Source organism: Hevea brasiliensis, chromosome 16 (genome assembly GCF_030052815.1).
Source record: "Hevea brasiliensis isolate MT/VB/25A 57/8 chromosome 16, ASM3005281v1, whole genome shotgun sequence".
Lineage (NCBI taxonomy): Eukaryota > Viridiplantae > Streptophyta > Magnoliopsida > Malpighiales > Euphorbiaceae > Hevea > Hevea brasiliensis.
The window spans coordinates 61746608-61773558 of NC_079508.1; the positions used below are offsets into that span (position 1 = coordinate 61746608).

A 26951-nucleotide genomic window follows, 5' to 3' on the forward strand; every position below is an offset into this window, starting at 1 on the left:
AAAAATTAACTTTTCTAAATATAAAATATGCCTTTGACAGTTGCTTTCAAGTAAATACTGCAATCAATCCCTCTCCCATACTATCCATGTATATATATATATGGCAACAGTAATCAGTGAGCTAACAACTTATCATAAAATCAAACATGCCAAATTTAAGAATGAATTAACTTAATTCTTAAAAAAAAAAAAAGAATGCATTAACTTAATTACCAAATGGGGGTCATTCTTATTTATTCTCTTTAGTTTGGTTTCTTCTCTGCCTTGTTTCTAGTAAGTATCTTTTATTATCTGCGTATGGTTGATTTGTCGTTGATCTGGTGAGGTTGTCTATAGATCCAGCATATTTTGCGTTCTTACCTTACCTGGGTGGTTTGCCTCCAAGATTTGTTTTTCATTTGTCGTTGTGCATCTCTAGCTCTAAGAGAGGTTCATTTTTTGGGGTACAGTACGTCAGGGATCTCTCGCTGGCTTATGCCATCTATGATCGACCCTTGGCTTCACATGCCAATTGAGTTTTGCCTCATCACTCTCTGTGACTCGCTACTTTATCTTGTGGCACCATCTGTTTTCCATGACCTCGGATCTTCATGGTCTTGACTGACCTTGCTTTGGCTGTTTTTGGGTGTTCTTTGTTTTGGAGTTTTCTCGGCTTGGGTTGGGAACTCTATGCTCGTCAGCTCCTCGGCCGCTATATTGGCGGCGTTATGTGGGTTTCTTTGTTTTTGCCGCGTCGGGTCCTAATCCCGAGTAGCTTAGGGTTTTTATTTGCGGGCTTTGGACCTACTTTTTTCTGAACTTACATGCTAGGGCTTTTGTTAGGTTGATTTTATCAGGCAATGAACTTTGCAACAGGGCTTTTTTAATAGAATGAAGCATTTTTTTGAAATTTTTTTTAAATTAAAAAAAAAAAACTGAAAGTAGGGTTTACCTAGCTCTATACCGTCGTTGCATAGATGTATCATTAAAGTATTGAAAAGATATCAATTTGCATCAATTGCATAATGAAGCATGCACGGATGATTCTATAATGAAAAAAAGAAAAAAAAGAAAAGTCTTCATCAATATTGTATGGATATAAGTATATTTTTCCAAGAGAACAGAAGTCTCAGTGAGTGAGACAATATCATAGGGGAAATTACCTAGAGGGTATGATTTAAAAACTAAATTACCAAAAGGGGGTGAGGGAAAAATTATTTACTAAAATGGGGTATTTTTGATAACGTAGAGGAGAAAGACAGACAGACTCAATTATGAGTAGCGACTTGGGACCAACTTGTAATAAAAAACCTTCTTTTGGACTGAAATGTAAAAAAAAAATTAAAACAGTAGAAGAGTTGAGTGCTACCTATAGTAGAGTCCCTGCAATGAATAGTATAAATTCTCTCGTTTTACGAAAAATGCATCTCGTTTTGAGAAAAAGTAAAAACGCAAAAAAAAAAAGTGTGGCAGCTGGGTGCTACCCATGGTAGCGTCTAGCTGCCACGTGAACAGTCCAGATTCTCTTGTTTTTCGAAAAGTGTGGTTAGCAGGTAGCTGGGTGCTACTCATGGTAGAGTCTAGCTGCAGTGAATAATCAAGAATCTCCACACTTGTTGAAAAAGAAGAGGCAAGCAGTTGGGTGCTACCAATGGTAGCGCCGAGCTGTTGAACGTTAACACCCCATCACAATGTCAGTTAAATGGCAGACAGTCTCTAAATATAATAGCGTCTAGTAGCACTCTTTATACTAACCCAACTCCTCTCATTTTCTGCATTGGTTTTATGCATCGGCACTATTCACTGTATAATATTTTGAACAACCATTTGAAGCACCGACTCTCTCCAACATTTGAAGGTATTTGTAGTATATATATTTATGTGTTTTTTTTTTTGAATGATATGTAATGATAAATTTCATGTTAAAGAAAATAATTTATGTATTAGTAAAATATTTTTAAAATTTTGTAGTGAAATTAAATATTATATAATTATATAATATTGTAGTTAATAATTTTTATTAATTAAAATAAAAAATATTAGTAATAAAATTTAAATATTAGGTTGTAAAATTTAAATTTGAAAAATTATTATGTTTAGAATTTTGTAAAATGTAATATGAATAATAATTTTGTAAAATGTGACCATAATAATTTTGTAAAATTTAACATCAATAATTAAAAAAAATGTAATATGAATAATAAAAAAAAAATTAGCTAAAAATAAAATTTACCTCAAAATTCACTGCACCTTAATTTCTCTATAGGCAAAGAGAGAGAGAGAGAGAGAGAGAGAGAGAGAGAGAGAGAGAGAGAGAGAGAGAGAGTGAGAGAGAGAGAGAGAGAGAGAGAGAGAGACTGCACCTTAATTTCTCTATAGGCAAAGAGAGAGAGAGAGAGAGAGAGAGAGAGAGAGAGAGAGAGAGAGAGAGAGAGAGAGAGAGAGAGAGAGAGAGATTGAGAGGGAGAGATTAGAGTGTCATAAAAAATTATAGTACAATAATTTGTAATATGGCATCAATAATTAAAAAAATATGTCAAAATACACTGAAATTTACTTTCACTACAGGCTGAGAGAAAGAGATATTGGTAGAAAAATAGAGAGGGAGAGAGAGATTAGAGTGCTATAAAAAATTATATAACAGTAATTTTTTTTTATAAAATTATTATTTAACAACAATAATAAAAAAATTTACTATTAGACTTGCAAAAAATTATTTTCTTTTACAGTGCCTACGAATTTTAATAAATAGTAGTTTTTTATAGTATTATAAATAATTATATTATACTAAATTTTCTTATAAAGTTAGTATTTAACATAAAAAAAATCTCAAAATAAAAAATTACCTGAAAATTCACTGCAGCTCAAGTTCTCTACAGGTCGAGAGAGAGAGAGAGAAAGAGAGGGAGATATTAGAGGATCATAAAAAATTATACTACAATAATTTATAATATAACATCAATAACTAAAATAATACCTCAAAATGCATTGCACTTTATTTTTTTTACAAGCTGAGAGAAAGAGATATTGACAAAGAGAAAGAGAGGGAGATATAAGAATATTACAAAAAATTATGTTACAGTTATTTTTATTATAAAATTATTATTTAATAACAATAATTAAAAAAATTATACTGCTAAACTTATAAAAAATTATTTTCTTTATTAAAGTGTGCAAAAATTTTAATAAATAATATTTTTATTGGAGTATTATAACAAATCATACTACAGTAATTGTTATTATATCATTATTATTTAATATTAATAATAATAAAAAATTATCTTAAAATAAAATTACTTCAAAATTCAATAGGCTCTAATTTATCTACAAATAGAGAGAGAAACACAGAGATAGAGATATTGTTAGCATATAAAAAAATATATCAATATTGTTAGATAGAGATATTATTATATAATATTTATATAGCATGGATAATAAAAAATTAACTTTAAATATATTTATTTATCTTCTGTTTCTTCTATAATAAAAGAGAAATAATCAAATAAATTATCACTAAATTTCTTACGCAAAGTTGATCTACAGCAAAATTTTAGAGAGAGAGCAGAGTAGAGTTGAATTTTTTTTTTTTTTATAGCTGCATGGGTTTTTGGGGGACGAGGGGGAGGAGGGTTTAAATAGTGCACTCAAACGCTATTATTCGCGCCTATCTCCAAGACAAGACCACACTTTTGCGGATTTTGACGCCACACGCTAAACTATAGAGAGGAAGATGTGCGCTAACTTTGGTAGCGACTGGCTGCCGCGTTTGACAACGTTGCAGCTAGACGCTACCATGGGTAGCACCCAGCTGCCACACTCCTTTTTTTTATTTGCGTTTTTACTTTTTCGCAAAACGAGAGAATTTATATTGTTCATTGCTGATAGACTCTACTATGGGTAGCACTCAGCTCCTCTGTAATTTTAATTTTTTTTTTTTACATTTCAGTCTAAAAGAAGATTTTTTATTACAAGTAGGTCCCTAGTCGCTACTCATGATTGAGTCTACCTGTCTTTCTCCACCACGTCATCAAAAAAAACCTCCTTTTGGTAAATAATTTTTCCCTCACTCCCTTTTAGTAATTTAGTTTTTAAATCACCCTCAAGGTAATTTCCCCAATATCATATTAAGGCTAAAGGACTTGTTCAGCCATGCCTTCCAACCAGAAACCTGCTGGGTTATCGTCTCTGACCTCCCTTCTGTCATTTGTGTTTGCTGCTGCTTCTTGCATTGCACAAAGTTCCTTTGTCTACAGGATCCTATTTGTTCCCTTGGATTCAAAGTTACACCAAGAAATCCATCAATTACACGAAAGAAAAAAGATACAGTATAAAAAAAAAAAAATGGAAACCCACCAAAGCAAAATCAAGACTAAATTAATGAAAACCCAAAAAAAGATCAGGCTTGTTATAAAATGTGAGATGTTGCAGAATAATATGTATATATGTACTAGGTACCATCTGATGAACCGGCATTTCGGCAGTAGAGAAGGAAGTTTTTAGCATTAGATCCAAGAACAGGAAGCCGGCCTTGTCTGAAATACATCTTCAAAGCAGTGTTAATGACCCAGCAACAAGATCATCCTTATTCACCATTAACCTTATAGGCCCTGAATTCCCAAGAAAATTTGTTGTTATCAAGCATCTCATCTTTTTGCAATTACCTTTATTTCTTTGCCTTTGTAGCATCATTTTGTCACTCACATTTCTCTTCATCTTTTCCATTTTCTTTTACTGATTGATTAATAGAAACCCAAAGGAGAAAAAAAGGACTCAAGTAAATATTAGAGAAAGAAAAAGAGAGTTTCAAGGTGCGGAGTTGATGGTTTTTTTAGGGGTGAAGTCCAAGGCAACGGTAGCCTTTGGAGGAGCCGGTGAAGAAGATCAGCGCATGAAAACGCAAACGCACTGCCAACGAAGAGTGAAAAAGTGCATCATAGAGATTTATGTTTCAAGTCTCTCCTAAATTAAAGAAAGAGAAAGAGGTTTCTTCGCAGGAACGAGAATAAGAAGAACCAGGAAGGAGGGTTTATATTAGAGTGGGGAGAGGGTAATCGTCAGGTTTATTTAATTTTTTTTCTCAAGGAAAACAATTTGCCGAGAAATAATTAAAATATAATGGTTATTCTATTTAGGATTCTTTATATGGAAAGATAATGAATTAAGAGAATACATATAATCAGTAGTAGTCCCCACACAATTATATATATTTTTTGAAGGTGATGTATATAATTAATGTGCTATATTTTTATTGATTGAACCCCCAAATCATCTTTCTGAGCTAATAAACTAGATTCATCTAATAATTTCCTCGTGAAAACTCAATCCTACCTCTATATCTTTAAGCTAAGTAGTTATTTATTTGCTATTGTTTGATTACATAAATCTTTATGAATAAAAAAAAAATTGAACAAATTAATGAATCATCAACTACATGATTTTGAGTCCTGTCTCAAGAATAAATTAAAAAAAAAAAACATACGTGATTGAGTATTTTAAAACTTTCATTTTTAATCTAATTTAAAAAAAAAACCAAAGAAGATTTCTTTTAAAGATTTAGCTATTGGCTGATTTTACATAAATTATGCAATATCTAATAACCAAATATATAGATGTATTGTCAACCATTATATTATAATTTATTGAGAAAAAAATACACCATACAGAGAAAAACTTACTAAACTTAAAATTTAAATATGTAATATATTTTAAATTCATATAGACGAGATCTAAACAACAAATTTCCATGTATTATTATTATTAAAAATGAAATGAAGATTGCAATTGATTTGGGGATCAATTATTTTAATTTTCTTTTTGAGCGATTCTTAAAATAATGATCTTAATTAGAGCAGAATAAGTACAACCACGCATGAGCTATTTGGGCGGTTCATGCCATGAGAATTCAGCATCGTAGCGTGCATTTGGTGATAAATTTTGACCGTTGCGTAAAAGGGCGGTGCCATGCAAATGGTAAATTATGGGCAATGGCCTCACTCAAAATCTGTAGTCCGTTCAGTAGTGGAAAAGGATACCGCTACTACTACCATTCACCTTTCTTGGATGGTAAAAGTTGGATGGCACGTAAACAAGCAGATCTTATAGCCATCTGAATGACAAGTGGATCTTGATCATGAAAGCCAAAAAAATTCTTCAACTTATTCATATAAATGCCAAACATTTACACAATTTTCAGTTTTGCATACTTAAACTCGTCTGCTAGTTCACAGGCATCTATAAAGCATATAATAAGCTACTACTAGAAATGCATCAAGAGAAAGCAGCTCATACTAGGAAATGGTAATCTTAAATTGTTTCACAGTAATAAGATCTGTGGACCGCTAGTCACTCAACAACTAACAAGTTATTTTCGGTTGGTCCCTCACCAACGGTAGGATATTCTGGAGACAGTTGCCACTCTCCATCGACCAAGAACTTGATCTCATACCTTTGACAGCATAAATTGACGGGTTAGGAAAAAATAAGACAACAAAGAAAACCAACTAGCTAGAATGTGCAATAAAAATAATTAAAAAAAAAAAAAAATACCTTCCAGGTCTAAGCATTAATGTTGTCGTAAACCTGTTAAAAGAACCATCATACTCTGGTGATAAGTGCTCTCCTAGACTCCAACCATCAAAGGATCCCATTACTTGTACACTCTGCAAAATGATGAAGTTTCATATTACAGTAAACTGAACCTCTGAAAATTTATTTTGAGTATTCTACAAAGTACATTAAAATATTTGTACTGGAATTTGGATACAAGGAAAAAAAAATTATTTTTTCTCCCATAATAATTAAATAGAAAATACATCCTTTATGGGTTCATTTTTGAACCATGTCAAATCTATCATATTTCAAGACTCAGCTATAGCCATTACACTCCGTTGATCTCTTCCCAACAAGCAATAGAAAGATTTATTAGGATTCTAATTCTTAATATTCTCACATTAACCACTCTTAATCAATCCAGATGACTTGCAATTTATAACCCAAGAGGATCAATGACAGATAATGGTCCCTTTATATGATCACTTGAGAAACAAGAGAATATTTCAAGATATCGATATACCATAAAGACATAGAAGCTTCTAGGGCTTCAGAAACTAATTTTGAATCATTTAATCTGATATACTTAATTATGCAAGAAGAAAGGGAACAAAGATGCAAGTTAGAAGAGAAGCACCCCGGTGACTAGAACTAGGGCTTTCAGCCCAAGACTCTCAGATATCACAGGTTCAAACATCAACAATGAATGGCTTTGTAGGATTGAGAACTACCCTCCATCATCTAGCCATGGCTTAATGGACCTTCTAATGAAAAAAAAAATTGAAATTTGAAAGAAAGAGAAAGAAACAAAGGTATATAAGCACAAATCATCATGGCATCAATTTAACCTACGATTTGGCCTCCATGTCATTGTCATCGAATTCGAAAATTGTTGAGGGCCAGAGGAACAATATGATAAAACGACCCAAAACCCTAATAATTTTTCATACAGAGACCCATTCATACCCTCCCAAGCCTTCAGACAAATCACTCCTAATATTTTGCAAGCCAATGCGAGTAAATAAATAATTCTGAGGCTTATGAAGGTATATTCTTGATGCTTACCTCTGCCATGCCACACCAGAATAAGTGAACCTCCTTGGATTGTGCAGCATCAACATCCTTTATTTGTTCCTTCAATCTTTCATGGACAGCTTCACAGCAAACAAAAAAGAGGGGGAATGAAAAATTGTAAGGTAAAAAAAGAAAAAGGAATGAGTTCATTGAAACAAATTATCAAATAAATTTTTTAGAAATGGTCCATCATGTCAAAAGAAAAAAGTAAGATAATTATAAACCCAAACCAACAAATTGATATAGAAAGGCAAGCAGGTCCAATTTGCCAACTACCTCAGTAGTTTCTCTTTTTTCCTTTTTTTTTTTTCAATTGAAAATTTCATAAAGGGGAAGAGGGAAACGAAGATTCGAATGCTTGAACTTTCATGTGATGAGGCACACACTTGACCATTGAACTACTAGCCCAGTAGTGAATGCACATCATAACCCTGAACCCTTTAATTCTAATACATCACAGAATGCCAGAAGCTAGAGGGGGAAATTAATAGCAAAACTGAAAGAGAAAGGAAACAAAAGGTAGAGAACAGGAACTAGACTGGATTATGGAATTTGGCTGTATTTCTTGGCTTAAAAGAATATCAACAAATTTATGACAAAACTTTAGCACTAAATATGTAGGAAAGGAAGACATCTATCAACAAAATATTTGCAAGAGAAAAGCATTCTACCTTGTAAACGTGAACAGAGGTGAGATTGAATGTATTTCCCATTTATCTTTCTTGAACCTTCTGGAATGCCAGATTGGGCTATTTCTTCTGCCAGTGTAACTAAAGCCTGTCTGTCCAAAACAAATTAAGAATCTAATAGTAGAAATAGATGATGTTATACAATAAATGCATGCAAACAGATGCTTTAGCTTGATGCCAAGAATAGAACATTCATGCAGAACATGTGAAAACTACCCAAAATTTATAAATAAGTTAGACATACAGATCAAGTTCACAATCAACTGCAATTTTTACGGGAAAGAAAACCTCAGATTGATTATGTGGAATAAGGTAGTTGAGATAATTAGCTAGAACAAGAAGCAAGAATGTCAAATGTGATACATTGTAGACATGTGAAACACAATATATATATATATATATATATATATATATATATATATATATATATATATATATATATATATATAAACATGCGAAATTGGTAGATAGAAATGAACTAAATGACTCAGGTAGATAAAATTGGTAGACACAAGTATTACATGATATATGCAGTATGCCATATGAAAGTATCTTTTTAGCATATTTCCAAGTGAAGCTTAATATGCAATATGTCAAATACATATTGGTTACATTCAAGCTCCATAGGAAATCTCAAAAGATCCAAGCCTTTATCAACATTCATTGCTCTATGCCCACAATGCCAGGATTAAACTACAAACCCTGCCGCTAGTTTATGACTAAACCTTGTCCCCACAATAATAGTGAGAGAATATTCAATCAAATGTCCATGTTAGGGTTAAGGAACCCTAACAAAGAATTATAAGAGAAGTAGAGAAAATTAGAGAAGAGAGAGAGAGAGAATAGAGAGACAGTTGAGAGAGAATTGAGAATTATTATTTCTGTGGTAATTCTTGAATGGATCTACAGATTAGCTTGTTGAGAATTTATATCTCAATTCAGTAACTACTTTCTCTAAAGTCAAACATAGCAGTTACCAATTCTGTTACAGAATCAGTTATACACTCTAGCTCCTTTCCCGCCAATATTCCCCTTCCTATTACTATTATACTTTCTTCTATAGTATGTAACAATACCCCTTCCTTCAGCACTTTCTTGTCCCCAAGAAAGTGGCTGTTCTGGAAATTGAGCAGTGATAAAACTTCTATCCTCCAAGGTGGCATTCTCTTCAGGCAATTGAAACCACTTGATAAGTCCTTGTTCCACCTTCTGATCTCCCCTGGAAACCACTCTGGTCTGTAATACCTTCTCAGGAAAAACTACAAACTGATCTTCTTGCAGAATAGGCAATTCAGAAATTGAAGTGATCCCCTCACCAATCCTTCTTTTCAACATTGAAACATGAAAAACGGGATGAATTGTAGAAGAAGATGGCAATTGTAACTTGTAAGCCACCTTGCCCATTCTAGCAATTACTTGAAATGGCCCATAAAACTTAGCAGATAATTTCAAATTCTGCCTCAGTGCCACTGAGGTTTGCCTATAAGGTTGCAATCTCAGATATACCTATCTCCAACAGAAAATTCCCTTTCAGATCTGCCCTTGTCAGCTTGTTGCTTCATCCTATTCTGAGCCTGTTGTAAATTGGCCTGGAGAAGAGAACTAAGCTGCTGTCTGTCATGGATGAAGGTATCTACAGCTCCTACCTTCACACCATCAAAAGGAAACATAGGCAAGAATTGAGGGGCATACCCATATAGAGCCTCAAAAGGTGACATTCTGATGGCACTATGGAATGAAGAATTATACCACCACTCTGCTAGGGATAACCAGTCCACCCATGTTGCAGGTTTCAAGTGAACCATGCATCTTAAATAGGCTTCAATACACTGATTCACCCTTTCAGTTTGACCATCTGATTGAGGGTGATAAGCTGAACTCATAGCCAATTTAACCCCCAAACACTTGAATAATTCCTGCCAGAATAGACTTGTGAAGACTTTCTCTGTGTCTGAAGTAATTACTTGAGGAACCCCATGAAGTTTAAAGACAGTATCCAGAAAAACATGAGCTACTGATGCTGCTGTATAAGGATGGGACGGAGAGATAAAGTGTGCCACCTTTGTCAATCTATAAACTACTACCAGAATAGTGTCTTTACCTCTTGACTTTGGGAGACCCTCAATAAAATCCATAAAAATTTCTTACCAAGCTTGGGAAGGAATGGGAAGAGGTCAGAATTCCCTGGATAAGGGCATGTTTCACCCTTACATTTTGCACATACATCACAAGACTTTACCCATTCCATCACTTCTTTCAACATACCAGGCCAAAAGAAATACCTCTTCAATCTCAAATAAGTGACATTAACCCCTGAATGGCCTCCCACAGCAGAATTGTGATAAGTTTGCAATAAGGTATGCTTCAAAGTTGTAGAATTCTCTACATACAGCCTATGGTTGTAATATAGGACACCATTCTTCAACTGATAACCTGCAACAGCATTATGGTCCAAAGAGAGCTTCTGAATTAACTCTCTAACTTTATCATCCCCTTCATAACTTTCCACCAATTGCTGCATCCAAGCAGGAACTACCACAGATTGAATAACACAAGAATGAAAGTCTGCAGGCCTCCTTGACAATGCATCTGCCACTTTATTTTCAATTCCCTTCCTATACAGTATCTTATAGTTCAACCCTAACAATTTAGAAATACCCTTATGCTGCAAATTAGTATGTAACCTCTGCTCAAGTAAGTATTTTATACTTTCATGATTAGTTTTAATAAAGAACTGACCCTGTTCTAGGTAATGTCTCCATTCACTCACTGCAAAAGTGATAGCTAGCAATTCCTTCTCATACACAAATAAAGTCTCACTCTTAGGCCCAAAAGCCTTAGAAATGAAGGCAATAGGATGCCCTTGCTGTTGCAACATTGCTCCCATTCCCCAATTACTAGCATCTGTCTCAATTACATATGGCTTAGAAAAATCTAGCAGAGCTAAAACTGGAGCTGTAGACATTAATTCCCTAAGCTTCTCAAAAGCCTTTTGAGCAATAGCATTCCAGTGAAATGAATCCTTCTTTAATAGATCAGTTAGAGGCAGACAAATAACCCCATAATTTTTGATAAATTTCCTATAATAGCCTGTAAGTCCCAAAAAACTCCTGAGATCCTTGACTGAAATAGGAACAGGCCAGTTTACCATAGCACCAATCTTTTTTGGATCAGTAGCAACCCCCTATCTTGAGATGATATGCCCAAGATATTCAATTTCAGTTTGCCCAAAGAAACATTTAGATTGTTTAGCAAAAAGATGTTGGGCCTGTAGCACCTCAAACATTTGTCCCAAATGCTCCAAATGACTCTCCATATCCCTACTATAAACCAAGATATCATCAAAAAATACCAGTACAAATTTCCTTAAGAAAGGTTGGAAAATGTGATTCATTAAGGCCTGAAATGTAGCAGGGGCATTAGTGAGCCCAAAAGGCATCACTTTAAATTCAAAATGCCCATGGTGTGTCCTAAAAGCAGTCTTAGGAATATCATCCACCTTCATCCTTATTTGATGGTAACCAGCCCGCAAATCTATCTTAGAAAAGATCACAGCCCCATGCAATTCATCTAGCAAATCATCAATAATAGGGATTGGAAACTTATCCTTAACTGTAAAGTCATTAAGTCTCCTATAGTCAACACAAAATCTCCATTTCCCATCTTTCTTCTTCACTAAAAAAACAAGAGAAGAATAGGGGCTAGTGCTAGGTTGAATGATGGAAGAGGAGAGCATATCTTTTATCAATGTTTCAATCTCTGTCTTCTGGTAATGGGGGTATCTGTAAGGCCTAATATTAACAGGCTGAGCATCATGCTTTAGAGGAATAGCATGATTGTGACTTCTAAAAGGTGGTAACCCTTGAGGCTCTTCAAAAATGCTGCTATATTTCTAGAGTAATTGTTGCAGTCTCTCATCACACCCAAAATTGGAAGTAGCTGATAGCAGGGAGTGGTCAGAATGCATAACACAGAACAAAGGAGTTTGAAAATCCTCACCATCTTTCCTCAATATATTGGCAGAATACCAAAGCCCAGACTGCAGCTTACCCTCTCCAATGCCATGCAAAACTACTGATCTTCCTTCCACAGTAATAGTAATTGTTGATGCCTCAAAGTCAAATAGTACTAGATTATGCTTCTTTAACCAATCCACTCCTAATATCATATCAAAACCCCCTAATTCCAAAATCTTCAAATCAAAATTAAACTCATTATTGTCCATTTTCCATTTAAATTGCTGACATTGTAAATCACACCCTAACTTCCTCCCAACTGCCACTGTAATAGCAGTGTATGGTGTTGAAACCAACTCCAATTTCAATTCTTTAGCTATTCTTTTGTCAAGGAAACTGGTGGTACTAACACTGTCAATTAATATCACCAATTGCCTGTTTTTATGAAGCCCCAACATCCTTATTGTATCAATGCCATGACTACCTTCCACTGCATGAACTGACAGAGTATTGTCTTCCATATTTTCCCTTTCCTCCATCTCCATTTCTGCTTCAAACCACTCTTCACCTCCATCATCATCCTTCTCCACAGAACAAATTGCATTTAATGATTTCTGCTTACATTGATGCCCTGGAAAATACTTGTCCCCACATCTGTAACATGGTTTAGGCTGATTCTTAACAGGATTTGAAAAAGAATTTGTTGGTTTATATACTGAAGATAAAGTAGAAACAGGCAGTGGATTGGGTGAGTTGGTACTGGACTGAGTTTTAATTGTTGTAGGGTTGGGTTTGTCAAAATTTGGTGGTCTTGGAGGGTTTTGATAGGTCTGATATGGCTTGGCATACTGGTTTGGGTAATTAGTCTGATATGGAGTTAAAGGGACAGTAGATTGGCTTCTAAAAGGTTTGGAAAAATTGCTTGTATTCTTAGGCTTTTTACTGACTTCCAACACTTGTTCTTGAAGCCTAGCTACTTCTATAGCCTAAGATAAGGAAACAGGCTTCATCATTCTAACAACCAACCTAATTTCATCCTTTAAACCCCCCATAAAAGCAGACAGAAAATAAGATTCACCTAATTCAGGCATTAATCTCTCAATTCTTATTTTTAATTCCTCAAATTCATCTTGATATTCCTCAAAAGATCCCTCCTGCCTCAGTTTCATAAAACCCTCTACTAAATCCTCTAGCCCTTCATCACCAAATCTGCTGCAAATTCCTTTCTCAAATTCTTCCCAAGAATGTACTCCACCCCTATTCCAATTATGGAACCATGCATCAGCCCTATCCACCAAAAACAGGCTCGCTATTGGTACCTTTTGATCAATAGGAACCTTATAGATCTCAAAATATTTTTCACACCTTCTCAACCAAGCCCTAGGTTCTTTCCCATCAAAAGTAACCAACTCTATCTTGGGCAAAATCTGTGGTATACCTTCCATAAAAGAAAATTTTCCAAGGTTATTAGGGCTACCTATATTCTATAAATTCTGGATCCTTGTAGGATTAGGTAATAAACCCATCCCATTTCCCAAAACTGACTGAAATTCAACATTTTCAGATCTACTTCCACCTTTCCCAGAATTACTAACTTCCTTACTCCTTCCAGCACTCATGTAGGCTCGCAATTCCTCCAAGATAACATTCTGACCCTCAGTTTTCTTCATCATATCTTCTTTAAATTCCTTCAGATCTCCAGCAGTTCTTGAAGCCACTTCTTGCAGATTCCGAGAAACTTCTTGCAAATTCCTCACTTGTTCTTCCAGCTCAGCAATCTTCACCATCTCTGGACTCACTACAACTGATCTAGTCATATTTCCGACTTCCAGGAACCAATTACCCACTGATTCTTGGATCTGATAGCTTTGATACCAAATGTTAGGGTTAAGGAACCCTGACAGAGAATTATAAGAGAAGTAGAGAAAATTAGAGAAGAGAGAGAGAGAATAGAGAGATAGTTGAAAGAGAATTGAGAATTATTATTTCTGTGGTAATTCTTGAATGGATCTACAGATTAGCTTGTTGAGAATTTATATCTCAATTCAGTAACTACTTTCTCTAAAGTCAAACATAGCAGTTACCAATTATGTTACAGAATCAGTTATACACTCTAGCTCCTTTCCCGCTAATATTCCCCTTCTTATTACTATTATACTTTCTTCTATAGTATGTAACAGTCCATTTCTTAATATGAACATTTTGCTGCATCTAATAATCATTTTTATATTAGATGTGACAATGAGAATGACTTTGTTAAAAAGAACTAGAGTGGAAAAAGTACAGTGTGAACCTGAATTTCAAGTTCCATTATAGCCAGTTCACTTTTCCAATTAACCAGTTCATCTTCTTTTGCATGAAGCTGCAGAGAAGGAGATAAAAATAAGATGTCAGTCTTTAAGGCTTTATCCAAATGTAAAATATACAGCACATGCAGCATTGGCAAATATATTCTCATCCATGAGTACCTGTATACCTCATTAGTATGTTTAAATCACATGATCAAATAAAGTCCATCTATTAAGCCTTTCAGGTGCCCAATTAAGTCAGAAATTGAACCTATTTAGTATTTGAATACAGTTAGAGAACCAAATTACACAACAAATTAAGGGGTGCAACTAAACATTTCAAGAATGTTTGGGTCTTACTTGGGGTTTCAGCCATTGTTTCTTTCCTTTCTTTGTAGGGGCACATTTTTGTATATATATATATATATATATATTTTGATCTCTCTCACTTGTCAATAGTTGGAAATGTAAAATGTACATGCCATGACTTCAAATTTCATTTCATTTGGCTTCACTTATGCGCATAAATGAGACTTCATGATGGCTACACAAACAACATGGCAAATTTTCTATAGGAAAGCTAACCATAGATGTAATTCTTATAGAAAATCTTATGCCAACAGAAGAATTTACAAATACAACCAAAGCTAGTAATACATACACAATATGAACCAAAGAAAGAAGCTTAAGAAAGGCAACCATATCAGATTTCACTTTAAAAGTTATAATTAAAAGCACATCCAAATCTTGGCACATACAAACCTGTCTTTTAAGGAACCTATTATGTTGATTGGCTTCACTTAAATTTTTAACGAGCCTTTCTCTTTCCGAGTCAGCTAGCAGTGCCTTCAACTGTTAGAAATTTACAGAATATGTCTCAGTATTGGGGAATTGAGCATGTGCGTGCGTGTGTCCGCCTTCATGTGTTCGTAAATATATATAACATAAAAATTTATACTTCATACAGATTGAAATTATCAAATGTCATTTAGAGTTTTAGACTAGCTACAGTTGCCACTACAGTCAGTTAAGCATTATGCTGCACCAAGAATTCAAGTGATAAGTTCAGGTAGGGCATCCAGTTTGGGACACCAAATATCAGGGCAATGGTGTTAATCCAGACCACTGCAATGAAAAATCGCATGTAACTACAAAGAAAACCTGGGCATAAATGGAAGTAGAACTCCACTCAATAAGTGCAGAGTACCAGCTACTACCAACTGCGGACATTTAACAGATTTGTATCCCTAACCATGATCATGGGCTCATTTGTGTTTAACAGGCAGCTGCATAAATGGAAGTATGGAACACAGCAATATGTAATGCATATCCTCAATGCATAATCAGGATGCCAATGCGTTCCAATAAAAGTATAGTTGCTGATGTCTTCTCTCTATTATGTATTCCTCGATTTCTTACAAATTTCAGTGTGTGACTCACACATCATGCAATTAAAAAGCCATTAAAGAATGATAAGAGTTTGTAGCCTACAACTTCATCAAAATTGGTTATAGCAAGCATAACATACAAAGGAAGGGCATAAATCAGCGTTACCCTTGACATGGTACATATCTTTTGTATCACTCATTACCCTTTAGTTGGTAAAACTATAATATGAAAAAGTCTTTTCAATTAGCCATTCATATTATCCTTTCATGCTCCAAGGGCATCAGCTCATTTGAGGCCAGTGGGCAATGTCGTTATAGAACACATACAGATGTAATTCATATCAATGCATAGTCAGGATGTCAAAATATGCCAGGAAGTCAAGCATATGCATTTATAACTTCTTTCATATGTTTCTCGCCTATTGATTTCCTTGCTTCCTTCCAATGTACTGCTTACATGTCATGCAACTAAGAACTCAGTAGAGAATCAATTGTACTCTTCATTTGAAACTTGAAAGATTACTTATGAAAATTTTACTTCCACTTATATTATTGTGCCAAAGGGTAGTATGCCTATTAATATACAAAATGAGCTCCTAAACTGGTCTGTTCCTTGACATAGTTAACCATTTCGGTCATCACATCCTAGCTGATAGACATGAAAGTGTCCTCTAACTTGCACTTTATTCTTCCCTCTAATAAAAGAACACCCAACATGTCCTAGGAGCACCATGTCAATTTAAAGTTACAGGATATAGAGGATGATGTTTTTAATATTTATTGGAAAAAAACAGTAAAAATATAAGCTCACATCATCACTGCTCAATTGTTCCGCATGGTCCTCTGATGAATCACTAGATCCATTCTCTTCATCTTCAGATTGTATTGATGAAGACTCCTCCAAACTAGCTGGCATGGAATATGTTCTCCATAATTCCCTGTTCATCCAATACTTTGTTGCAGAACCTGGATGCAGATGAGACAACCTTGGGTAGCTCATCTTTACATTGCAGCCAATCGCATTGTAATGAAGTTTAGGGATACTTTTCCAATATAGCATTTGCAATCTCTGTGAAAACCACGGTACTTTTCTGCCATTACAGCACCTATGGTGATCGTAACGGAACCAAGCATGATAAGAAAGCGTCTAAAAGGTCCTTAACTAGTCTTCTGAAAAATACCAAAATGGGCAGGCCAAAACATTGATGAGTTCAATCCAACAAATGTTTCCAACAACAATCAAACTACAAGAGCATATCACAAGCTAATGATAGTTTTAATTTAAATAGGATCAGCTTACAGACAGTAATTAAAGTTCTTGGCAAAGGGATCATGTAAAAAAGTATAACATTAGGTAATCGTAGCCTTTAACACCATCACAAGATCAGTTAGGGTTTTATGAGATTGTTTTCTACAAAAATAAATAAATAAATAATAAAAATGTTTGTGAGGAATGCTTGCTTACCCTGTTGTGCCAATCTCCATATTGACGGGTCCTGTTGCAAAAATAACGAAGCAGAAAGACAACATTAGGAACCTCGTTTTACCCACTAAAGATTAGAATTAATGCATTGCTAATCATCGATAAAACACTCAACGACACCAGGTGGCATAAACCCATTTTCAAAGATAAAATCTCGGCTTGGGTACGAAATTCCAATTCAATTGATGGAACTGGCAAGTAGCAAGGGAGAGACAGAGAAAGGAATAAGGAGGAAAAATCAATAACTTCGCAGCTAAAGATCGTTGAAAGCGAACTTACCCAGAAAATTAATGAGGGAGAGGGAGATTTTTTCCGAAAGCAGTGAGCTCAGCTCTGCTAGAGCGTTTGTGTGTGTGGCGAGAGAGAGAGAGAGAGAGTGAGATGAGGATTGTGCGGCATTGAGAAATGTAGTGAACAGTTCAAGGTGACAGATGGCGATCCACGTGGCGAGTTGTAAGAGATGAAAATTTATGGTTCGCAAATCACTAGAATTGAGAAGGACGGCGGACAGGGAGAGCACGTGATTATTTTGCGGACAATGGAGCTGAGAATTTGAAGCCCACCAAATCAAATGGGCCAATGGAACCCATTAATTTTTTTTTTTTCTCAAAGGAACCCATTAATTTACTCATACCTTCACTTCCCTTCTATATTGCCCATGCTTACAGGACACGAAAGGCCAGCCTCGGCTCGCCCATCCTTTTGCATTTCGAAATAATATATATATATATATATATATATATATATATATATATTATGTTAAAAATCAATAATAAATGAAGAGAAATGGATATATAGAACTACAAGTGCTTTATCTCATAGAATATTTTTAGTGTATATAAAATTAATATTTTCTCTCTTAAAAAAATAATTCTTTTTATAAGATAAATAATAAATCTTATATAATTTTAAGAGGAATATATATATATACCAAATGGACTTAATTCTATTTAAAAACCTCTATTCCATTAAATGATACTTTATAAAACATAAGCATGTGAATTTGAATTTCGATCGTTTTCTTTATTTAATGTAATTGACAATATCTAACATTATTGTCCTTGCCTTTTATCGCATTTCTCTTCAACTACCATATATCACGCCCCAATTATTAAAAGAGGACATGGTTTTTTCTTTAAGAAAAAGTCTCTAAAATGTGGAAAAATCCAGACCAATTTGGTTCTCGGAAGTGGAAGTCCCATGTGCTGCTTGCCACTGAAAAAACTTGTTTCTTTCATCATTAGGTGACAGGTTCTGTTTTCACATTGGAATCATTCATGACTATCTAAATTAATTTGAATTCAGAAATTGCAGGACAATGCCATGTCGTTTGGCTATTTCTTCTTATGAACCCACAAGTTGAAAACTGTTCTTTATAAATTTTTGTTTATTGATATTAAAAATTGCCCCATTCGAATTTAAATTTTGATTAAAGCTAATAATAAAAAAATAAAAAAATTTTAAGTTAATTTATTTTTTAATCTTAAAAATATTATTATAAAAATTCATAAAATTAAATTTAAATTTTGAAATTTTTAATAAATATTTTTAATATAATTTATTTAATACAATTAGCCACAATTGAAATTTTATAATTTTATACACAATTTTAGTGTTATTGAATTAAAATTTATTAATTATAATAATATTTTTAACATCTGAGCATGTGAAAATTCATATATATTTATTATTTATTATTATTTTATTTTAATTAGTTAATAATAATTTAATATATATATTTTATTAGATGGTTTGCTTATTTATTTTTAGATATATATATATATATTATTTTTTTAAAATTAAATATATATCTGCAATCTGAACAACCCAGTTCAATAATAACTCTTATCCCATTCTACACCTAATAGAACTCTTGAAATATATATATACCCTAATCATCTCTTCTGCTAAACTTTGCTCTCAAAACCTGTTTATCACCTCTTTTTTTCTATCAAATACTCTCAACAGATAATTCCTAAATTTTTACTTCTCTATTCATCACATTCGATTCTGTTTTCAAGGTAAAAATTCTCATTATTTATTCAATAATGGGTGAATTTGATTTTATTTTCTTTCATTGATTTATTACAACTACCCTAGAAATTTATTTTTATTTTTTTTTTATTTTTTATCATTAGTATTGAATTGGATTGATCATAATTACTGTTGGACAATAATTAATCGTTATATATATATATATATATATAACAGTATAACTGCCCACTGCAAATTCACAAGTCCCATGTTCATCCACTGCAAATCTTCCTGTCCCGTCCCATCCCGTCGTGTGTCTATATATATATGTGTGTGTGTGTGTGTTATTTTATTTTATTATTTTTTGATATATTTTTTTTAATATTTTGGGTGTGTAGGAGATTTGAATATTCAATCAGTCAATTGAAACTGTCTCTCTTCCATTGAAAATAACTATTGTCTTGGAGGTTTCAGGTGAGTGGTAATTATAGTACATGGCACCGTTTTAGTCCCTTTTAAAATTTCTTAGCATTAAGTTTATTATTAAATGAAATTTTAAATCAATATTTTAACAAATATTTTATATGTGATTTTCTAGAGTTTTATTTTATTATTGAATTTTATTTCAATTTTGATTAAATAATTGATTTTGTCAACTATCTCTGCATTAGACCCATTAGGATTCCGGGAACAGGCCTTTAATATATTTATATTGATTGATATTTGACTATAAAATTTACCAATGTGTTACTGAATTGATTTGAGATTGATTTGATTTTATTGACTCTCTGAAACAATTGAAATACACTATTAGAATTGCACTATTAGTTATTATTTGCTATCTGAAATTTTTTATTGATTTTGATTGATTTATACAAATTGATTTTCTGTTTTGAATTGGTACCTGTGCCCAGTATCTGTTTCTGTTATCTGGCCCCGCCGTGTGAACTATCACGATATTAGATTGCATTGTCGAGTCATGCATCATTGCAGTTTATGGTTTGCATTAGTATCATATGCATTGATATCTATGAAGGAGGATGAAGGTATCTACTATCTGGTAGCGCTTACCATCTGGCCTTTGGTGATATGGGGTATCATCACCCTGGTGCACTGTACCATAAAATTTTTATTGAATGAATTTCTTTTATATTTATGTTTTTATGAAGTTATTTTATTAATGATTTTTGACAGCATGAGCATGATTTTATTGAATAGAAAATTTATTGTGAAATTAATCAAGCGTCTGCCTGTTTCTATTCCATTGTGTGCTATAATTATCATTCACTGAGCATCTAGCTCAAGCCACGTTTTCTCTGTCTGTTATCTGTTTCAGATCAATAGAATTCTACAGCTGATCCAAATATTCAGTCCATTTTCTGGAGAGGGACAACTTTGATTTGTTCTCATGGTATGCCTGAATTCATGTTTTCTCGGGCTAATAATTAGTTTAGTTTATTGAACAGTTTAAGTTTTTATTGAAATCTGTAGAGACTCCGCAATTTATCTATGGGATATTTATGATGTTTATTCAGCATTTTGTTTATTTGGATTTTGTCTATTTTTTTGGGATTAGTAAGTGACAATATATTCATTCAAGATACTCTGATAAGGCTTGCATGATTTAAGAATACTTAAATTATGCGCCGGTCACGATTCAGAATTTTGGGTTGTGACAAAGTTGGTATCAGAGATCGGTTGAGGTCTAGTAAACTTGCGGAGTATAAGATCCTTAACGTCTTTTCAGTTTATCATTGCTTCAGATATCTGCGTCCTTCGTACTTTTTCACCTATCTTAATTTGGCTCACATTTTCAGATTTAATACTTGTTTATTAAAATGAATAGGTGCCTGAGTCTGTTAAACGTAAGAGGAGAGCTAGGGCCAAGGGTCTTAATGGTGCAAACCTTGATCCAACAAGGGAGGTACCACCTCAAACTATTAATCAAGAATCTGAACAGACGCCTATGGCTAAGACTGGGGCACAACCATTCTAATTAGCTACTGTAGCTCAAGCACGTAGGGCTGGTCAAGTTACTGTGGTAGATCTGGCAGCGGGATTGCATGCAGTGAATCGTGCTATTAATACTATAGCTGAGTACCTTACAACTCAACCACAGCAACCAGTGGTTGGCTCTACTTCAGCAGCAGCTCAGGATAGGGCTCGATTCCTTGACTTTACAGATTTTCTCAAGCTAAAACCAAAGGAGTTCACTGGAGAGGATGCATTAGCTAATCCCTTAGATTTTTTAGATGACATAGAGAGGTGTTATAACACTATGGGTTGCAGTAGTGCTAGGATGGTGATGTTGGCAGGAAATCAGCTTAAGGGAGTTGCTCGTGAGTGGTGTATCTCTAAGAAGAATGGGTGACCTGAAGGTTCTATCCTCTGGCCTGAATTTCACTCTCTCTTCTTGGAGCGATTTCTCCCTCCTAGTGTTTAAGAGGTTAAGGCTTTGGAGTTTGAAACCTTGAAGCAAGGTAAAATGACAGTTACAGAGTATGAGATGAAGTTTACCAAATTATCCTATTTTGGTAAACACTTGATTCCAAATGAGGAGAAGAAGGCTCGTAGGTTTGAAAGGGGCTTACGAGATAGGCTAATTGATCGTGTAGCTCCTTTACGATTACCTAAATATGAGGAGGTGGTTGATCGGGCTAGACAGATGGAGATGTATGATGATGAACGTTGGGCTCGTGAGCAACGCAAGCGGTTTAAGAAAGATAGTCAAGTTAATCAATTTAACAGAGGACAAAGTCATTAGGGTTCTTATCAGGATAATAAGCAGGGTTCTCAGTCTACAGTTGGTAATAGGGCACATCAATCTGGAGTTGGTCAGGGACGTGAGCAAAGGACACATGCAGGGAATGCTCGGTATAACCAGATTAGCACTGAGCCTATTACCAATCTTTGTCAGCATTGTGGTAAGCCACATAAGGGCATTTGTCATTGGGTCACTAGAGCATGCTTTGGTTGTGGACAGTTGGGACATCGTAGACAGGACTGTCCTACTAGTGAGACAACTCAAGGTGCTGGTCAAGCAACACATTCTGCTCCCTCTCAGGTTCAACTAGTTTCATAGTATAGTGGTAGAAGTCAGGGTTTTGGTGGTCGTGGACAAGGTGGTAGAGGTTCTAGTGGTAGAGGATTTGCTCAAACTCAGGGACAGACATCTGGTAGTAGAGGTCAAGCTAGAGTTTTTGCTTTGACTCAGCAGGAAGCTCAGGCATCTAATGCAGTAGTGACAGGTACACTTCCTATTTGCTCATTTGATGCTAGAGTACTGTTTGATCCTGGTTCCAGTCATTCCTTTGTTTCTCCATACTTTTCCATGAGATTTAGTACATCACCTACTTTGTTAGAGTATCCTTTATCTGTATCAACACCTATGGGGGATGTAATAGACACTGATATGGTGTATAGGGGATGTACAGTTCACATTGGAGATAGGGAATTAGCTGCAGATCTTGTTTCTTTGGATATGTTTGAGTTTGATGTGATTTTAGGCATGGATTGATTAGCCACTTATCACGTTTCATTGGATTGTCATAATAAAGTTGTACTCTTTAAAATTCCTGGGGAGGCAGAATTTCAATTTCAGGGAGATCGTAGTATAGCCTCTAGTAATTTTATCTCTATAGTGAGTGCTAGACGATTATTGCGAAAGAGATGTAAAGGGTATCTAGCTTATGTTAGAGATGTTCAGGTAGAAGGTGTAGGTTTGGAGAATGTTGCAGTGGTTAAGGAGTTTCCTGATGTGTTTCTAGAAGATTTATCAGGTTTACTCCCGAAGCGAGAGGTAGAGTTTGGTATAGACTTAGTTCCTGGAACTAAGCCCATATCTATGCCACCTTATCGTATGGCACCCGCAGAACTTAAGGAGTTGAAGGAGCAACTACAGGACCTACTAGATAAGGGGTTTATTCACCCTAGTGTTTCTCCATGGGGTGTTCCTGTGTTATTTGTACGGAAGAAGGATGGTTCTTTGAGAATGTGCATTGATTAGCAATTGAATAAGGTAACTGTGCGTAATAAGTATCCTCTTCCACGCATAGATGACCTGTTTGACCAACTTCAATGTGCAAAGTATTTTTTCAAGATTGATCTTCGATCTGGGTATCATTAATTGAGGGTAAAGAAAGAAGACATACTCAAGACGACCTTTAGGACTAGGTATGGACATTATGAATTTCTTGTAATGTCTTTTGGTCTTACCAATGCTCCGGCCGCTTTTATGGATCTCATGAATAGAGTTTTCAAGCCTTTCTTAGATCAATTTATTATAGTGTTAATCGATGACATTCTAGTGTACTCAAAGAGTAAGGAGGAGCATGAGCAGCATTTGAGAATTGTCCTTCAGACCTTACGAGAACACAAGCTATATGCCAAGTTCTCAAAATGTGAGTTTTGGTTAGATAGTGTGGCCTTCCTAGTCCATACAGTATCTAAGGATGGGGTGTGCGTTGATAAGAATAAAGTTGAGGCAGTGCTTCATTGGCCTAGATCCACAACTGTGTCAGAGATTCGTAGTTTCTTGGGTTTAGCAGGGTATTATAGACGGTTTGTTCAAGACTTCTCTCATATTGTAGCACCTTTAACTAAGTTGACACAGAAGAATGTGAAATTTCAGTGGTCTGAGGCTTGTGAAAAAAGTTTTCAGGAGCTTAAGACTCGTTTAACTACAACACCAGTGTTAGCCCTTCCATCTGGATCAGGGGGTTATGTAGTATATTGTGATGCTTCTAGGATTGGTTTAGGATGTGTTTTGATGCAGCATGGATGGCTTATTGCATATGCTTCTCGTCAGTTGAAAAGACACGAGCAGAATTATCCAACTCATGATTTGGAAATGGCTGCAGTAATTTTTGCTTTGAAAATCTGGAGGCACTATCTGTATGGTGAGACTTGTGAAATCTTCACTGACCACAAAAGTCTCAAATACATCTTCAACCAACGTGATCTTAATCTTAGGCAAAGAAGATGGGTAGAATTGCTGAAGGATTATGATTATACCATACAGTATCACCCTGGAAAAGCTAATGTGGTGGCTGATGCTCTAAACATGAATTCTTCTGGTAGTTTAGCCCATATATCTACCAAGATGAGGCCTTTGATTAGTGAATTACATGAGTTGCTAGATCAGGGAGTAGAGTTTAAAATCATAGCTGGATCATTCTTAACACATTTTCGAGTTAGGCCTATCTTGATTGATCGAATTAAGGCTGCTCAGAAGAGGGATTCTCAGCTGTGTGTGATTATAGATAGTATTCATCAAGGCCAAGCTCAAGGGTTCATGTTGAATGATGATGGAGTTCTTAGTTATGGCACTAGACTTTGTGTCCACAATGTTGATGAGTTGAGAAGAGAAATCATGGAGGAGGCACACCATTCTGCTTACACAGTACACCCAGGATCAACTAAGATGTACAGTGATTTAAGGGAGCATTATTGGTGGGGTGGCATGAAGAGGGATATTGCAGACTTTGTTGCTAAATGTTTGACTTGTCAGCAGGTTAAGGCAGAACATCAGAGACCATCTGGGTTACTTCAGCCATTGCCTATCCCTGAGTGGAAGTGGGAGCATATTGCCATGGACTTTGTTGTGGGTTTACCTGGTACATGAGGTGGTTACAATGCAATATGGGTGATAGTGGACAGATTGACAAAATCTGCTCATTTCCTTCCTGTGAAGACTACATATGACTTTGCTAAACTTGCACAGTTGTATATAAACAAGATTGTTAGTCTTCATGGAGTTCCAGTTTCCATTGTCTCTGATCGTGGTACTCAGTTTACTTCTCAATTTTGGAAGAAATTCCAAGAAGCTTTAGGAACACTAGTAGACTTTAGTACTACTTTTCACCCTCAGACGGATGGACAGTCAGAAAGGACCATACAGACATTAGAGGACATGCTTCGTGCATGCGTTATGGATTTTGGTGGCTGTTGGGATAATCATTTGGCTTTAGTGGAGTTTGCTTATAATAACAGTTATCAGGCAAGTATAGAGATGGCTCCATATGAGGCATTATATGGTCGAAAGTGTAGGTCACCAGTTTGTTAGGATGAAGTTGGAGAAAGAAGGCTTAAGAGTTGATACAATTAACTTCAGAGAAGGTTCGACTAATTCGTGATCGACTTTTGACTGCTCAAAGTTGACAGAGAAGTTATGCTGACCCTAAGCGTAAAGATGTAGAATTTATGATTGGTGATCATGTATTTCTGAGAGTTTCCCCTATGAAAGGAATCATGAGGTTTGGGAAGAAAGGGAAGCTTAGCCCTCGTTTTGTTGGTTCATTTGAAATTTTGGAGAGAATTGGAGCAGTTGCTTACCGTTTAGCCCTTCCACTTGGTTTTGCACATGTACATCTAGTTTTCCATATTTCTATGCTTAGGAAGTATGTACCAGATCCATCTCATGTTTTACAATCTCAAACCATGCAATTTAGGGATGATATGTCATATGAGGAGCAACCAGTAAATATTTTAGATCGACAAATTAGGAAACTCCGGTCTAAGGAAATGGCTTTGATCAAAGTCTTGTGGCATAATCACTCAAATAGTGAGGCCACATGGGAGGCAGAATCTGAAATGCGAGCCAAATATCCTCACTTATTTGATTCTTCAGGTTAGAATTTTGTTTATTCAAATTCGAGAGCTGAATTTTTTTTTAAGGGGGGAAGTATGTGGAAACCCATATACATTTATTATTTATTATTATTTTATTTTAATTAGCTAATAATAATTTAACATATTTATAAAAATATATATATTTTATTGGATGGTCTGCTTATTTATTTTTAAATATATATATATATATTATTTTTTTGAAATTAAATATATATCTGCAATCTGAATAACCCAGTTCAATAATAACTCTTATCCCATTCTACACCTAATAGAACTCTTGAAATATATATATATATATATATACCATAATCATCTCTTCTGTTAAACTTTACTCTCAAAACCTGTTTGTCACCTCTTTTTTTCTATCAAATACTCTTAACAGAGAATCCCTAAATTTTTACTTCTCTATTCATCACATTCGATTCTGTTTTTAAGGTAAAAATTCTCATTATTTATTCAATAATTGGTGAATTTGATTTTATGTTCTTTCATTGATTTGTTACAACTACCCTAGAAATTTATTTTTATTTATTTTTATTTTTTTTCTTTGATCATTAGTATTGAATTGGGTTGATCATAATTACTGTTGGACAATAATTAATCGTTATATATATATATATATAAAACAGTATAACTGCCCACTGCAAATTCGCAAGTCCCATGTTCATCCACCGCAAATCTTCCAGTCCCGTCTCATCCCGTCGTGTGTCTATATATATATATGTGTGTGTGTGTGTGTGTTATTTTATTTTATTATTTTTTGATATATTTTTTTTAATATTTTGGGTGTGTAGGAGATTTGAATATTTAATCAGTCAATTGAAACTGTCTCTCTTCCATTGAAAATAACTATTGTCTTGGAGGTTTCAGGTGAGTGGTAATTATAGTACATGGCACCGTTTTAGTCCATTTTAAAATTTCTTAGCATTAAGTTTGTTATT

At 34.7% G+C, this 26951-nt stretch overlaps 1 protein-coding gene across 2 annotated transcripts; it reads right to left on the reverse strand.

The window, feature by feature from the left end:
- Positions 1-6110: 6110 nt before the first annotated feature.
- On the reverse strand, positions 6111-17834 carry LOC110654268 (protein PTST, chloroplastic). 2 transcript variants are annotated; one of them, XM_021810191.2, is made up of 9 exons: positions 17686-17834; positions 17389-17419; positions 16735-17029; positions 15298-15387; positions 14541-14609; positions 8274-8379; positions 7594-7682; positions 6526-6638; positions 6111-6424 (listed from the first exon to the last, which is right to left on the reverse strand). In XM_021810191.2, the coding sequence occupies exons 2-9, from the start codon at positions 17406-17408 to the stop codon at positions 6322-6324; spliced, it is 885 nt and encodes a 294-aa protein (XP_021665883.2). In that variant the 5' UTR covers positions 17409-17419; positions 17686-17834; the 3' UTR covers positions 6111-6321. The 2 variants fall into 2 exon arrangements, with proteins under 2 accessions (XP_021665883.2, XP_057993802.1); XM_058137819.1 differs by having other exon boundaries at positions 16735-17093; positions 17686-17807.
- Positions 17835-26951: the final 9117 nt, after the last annotated feature.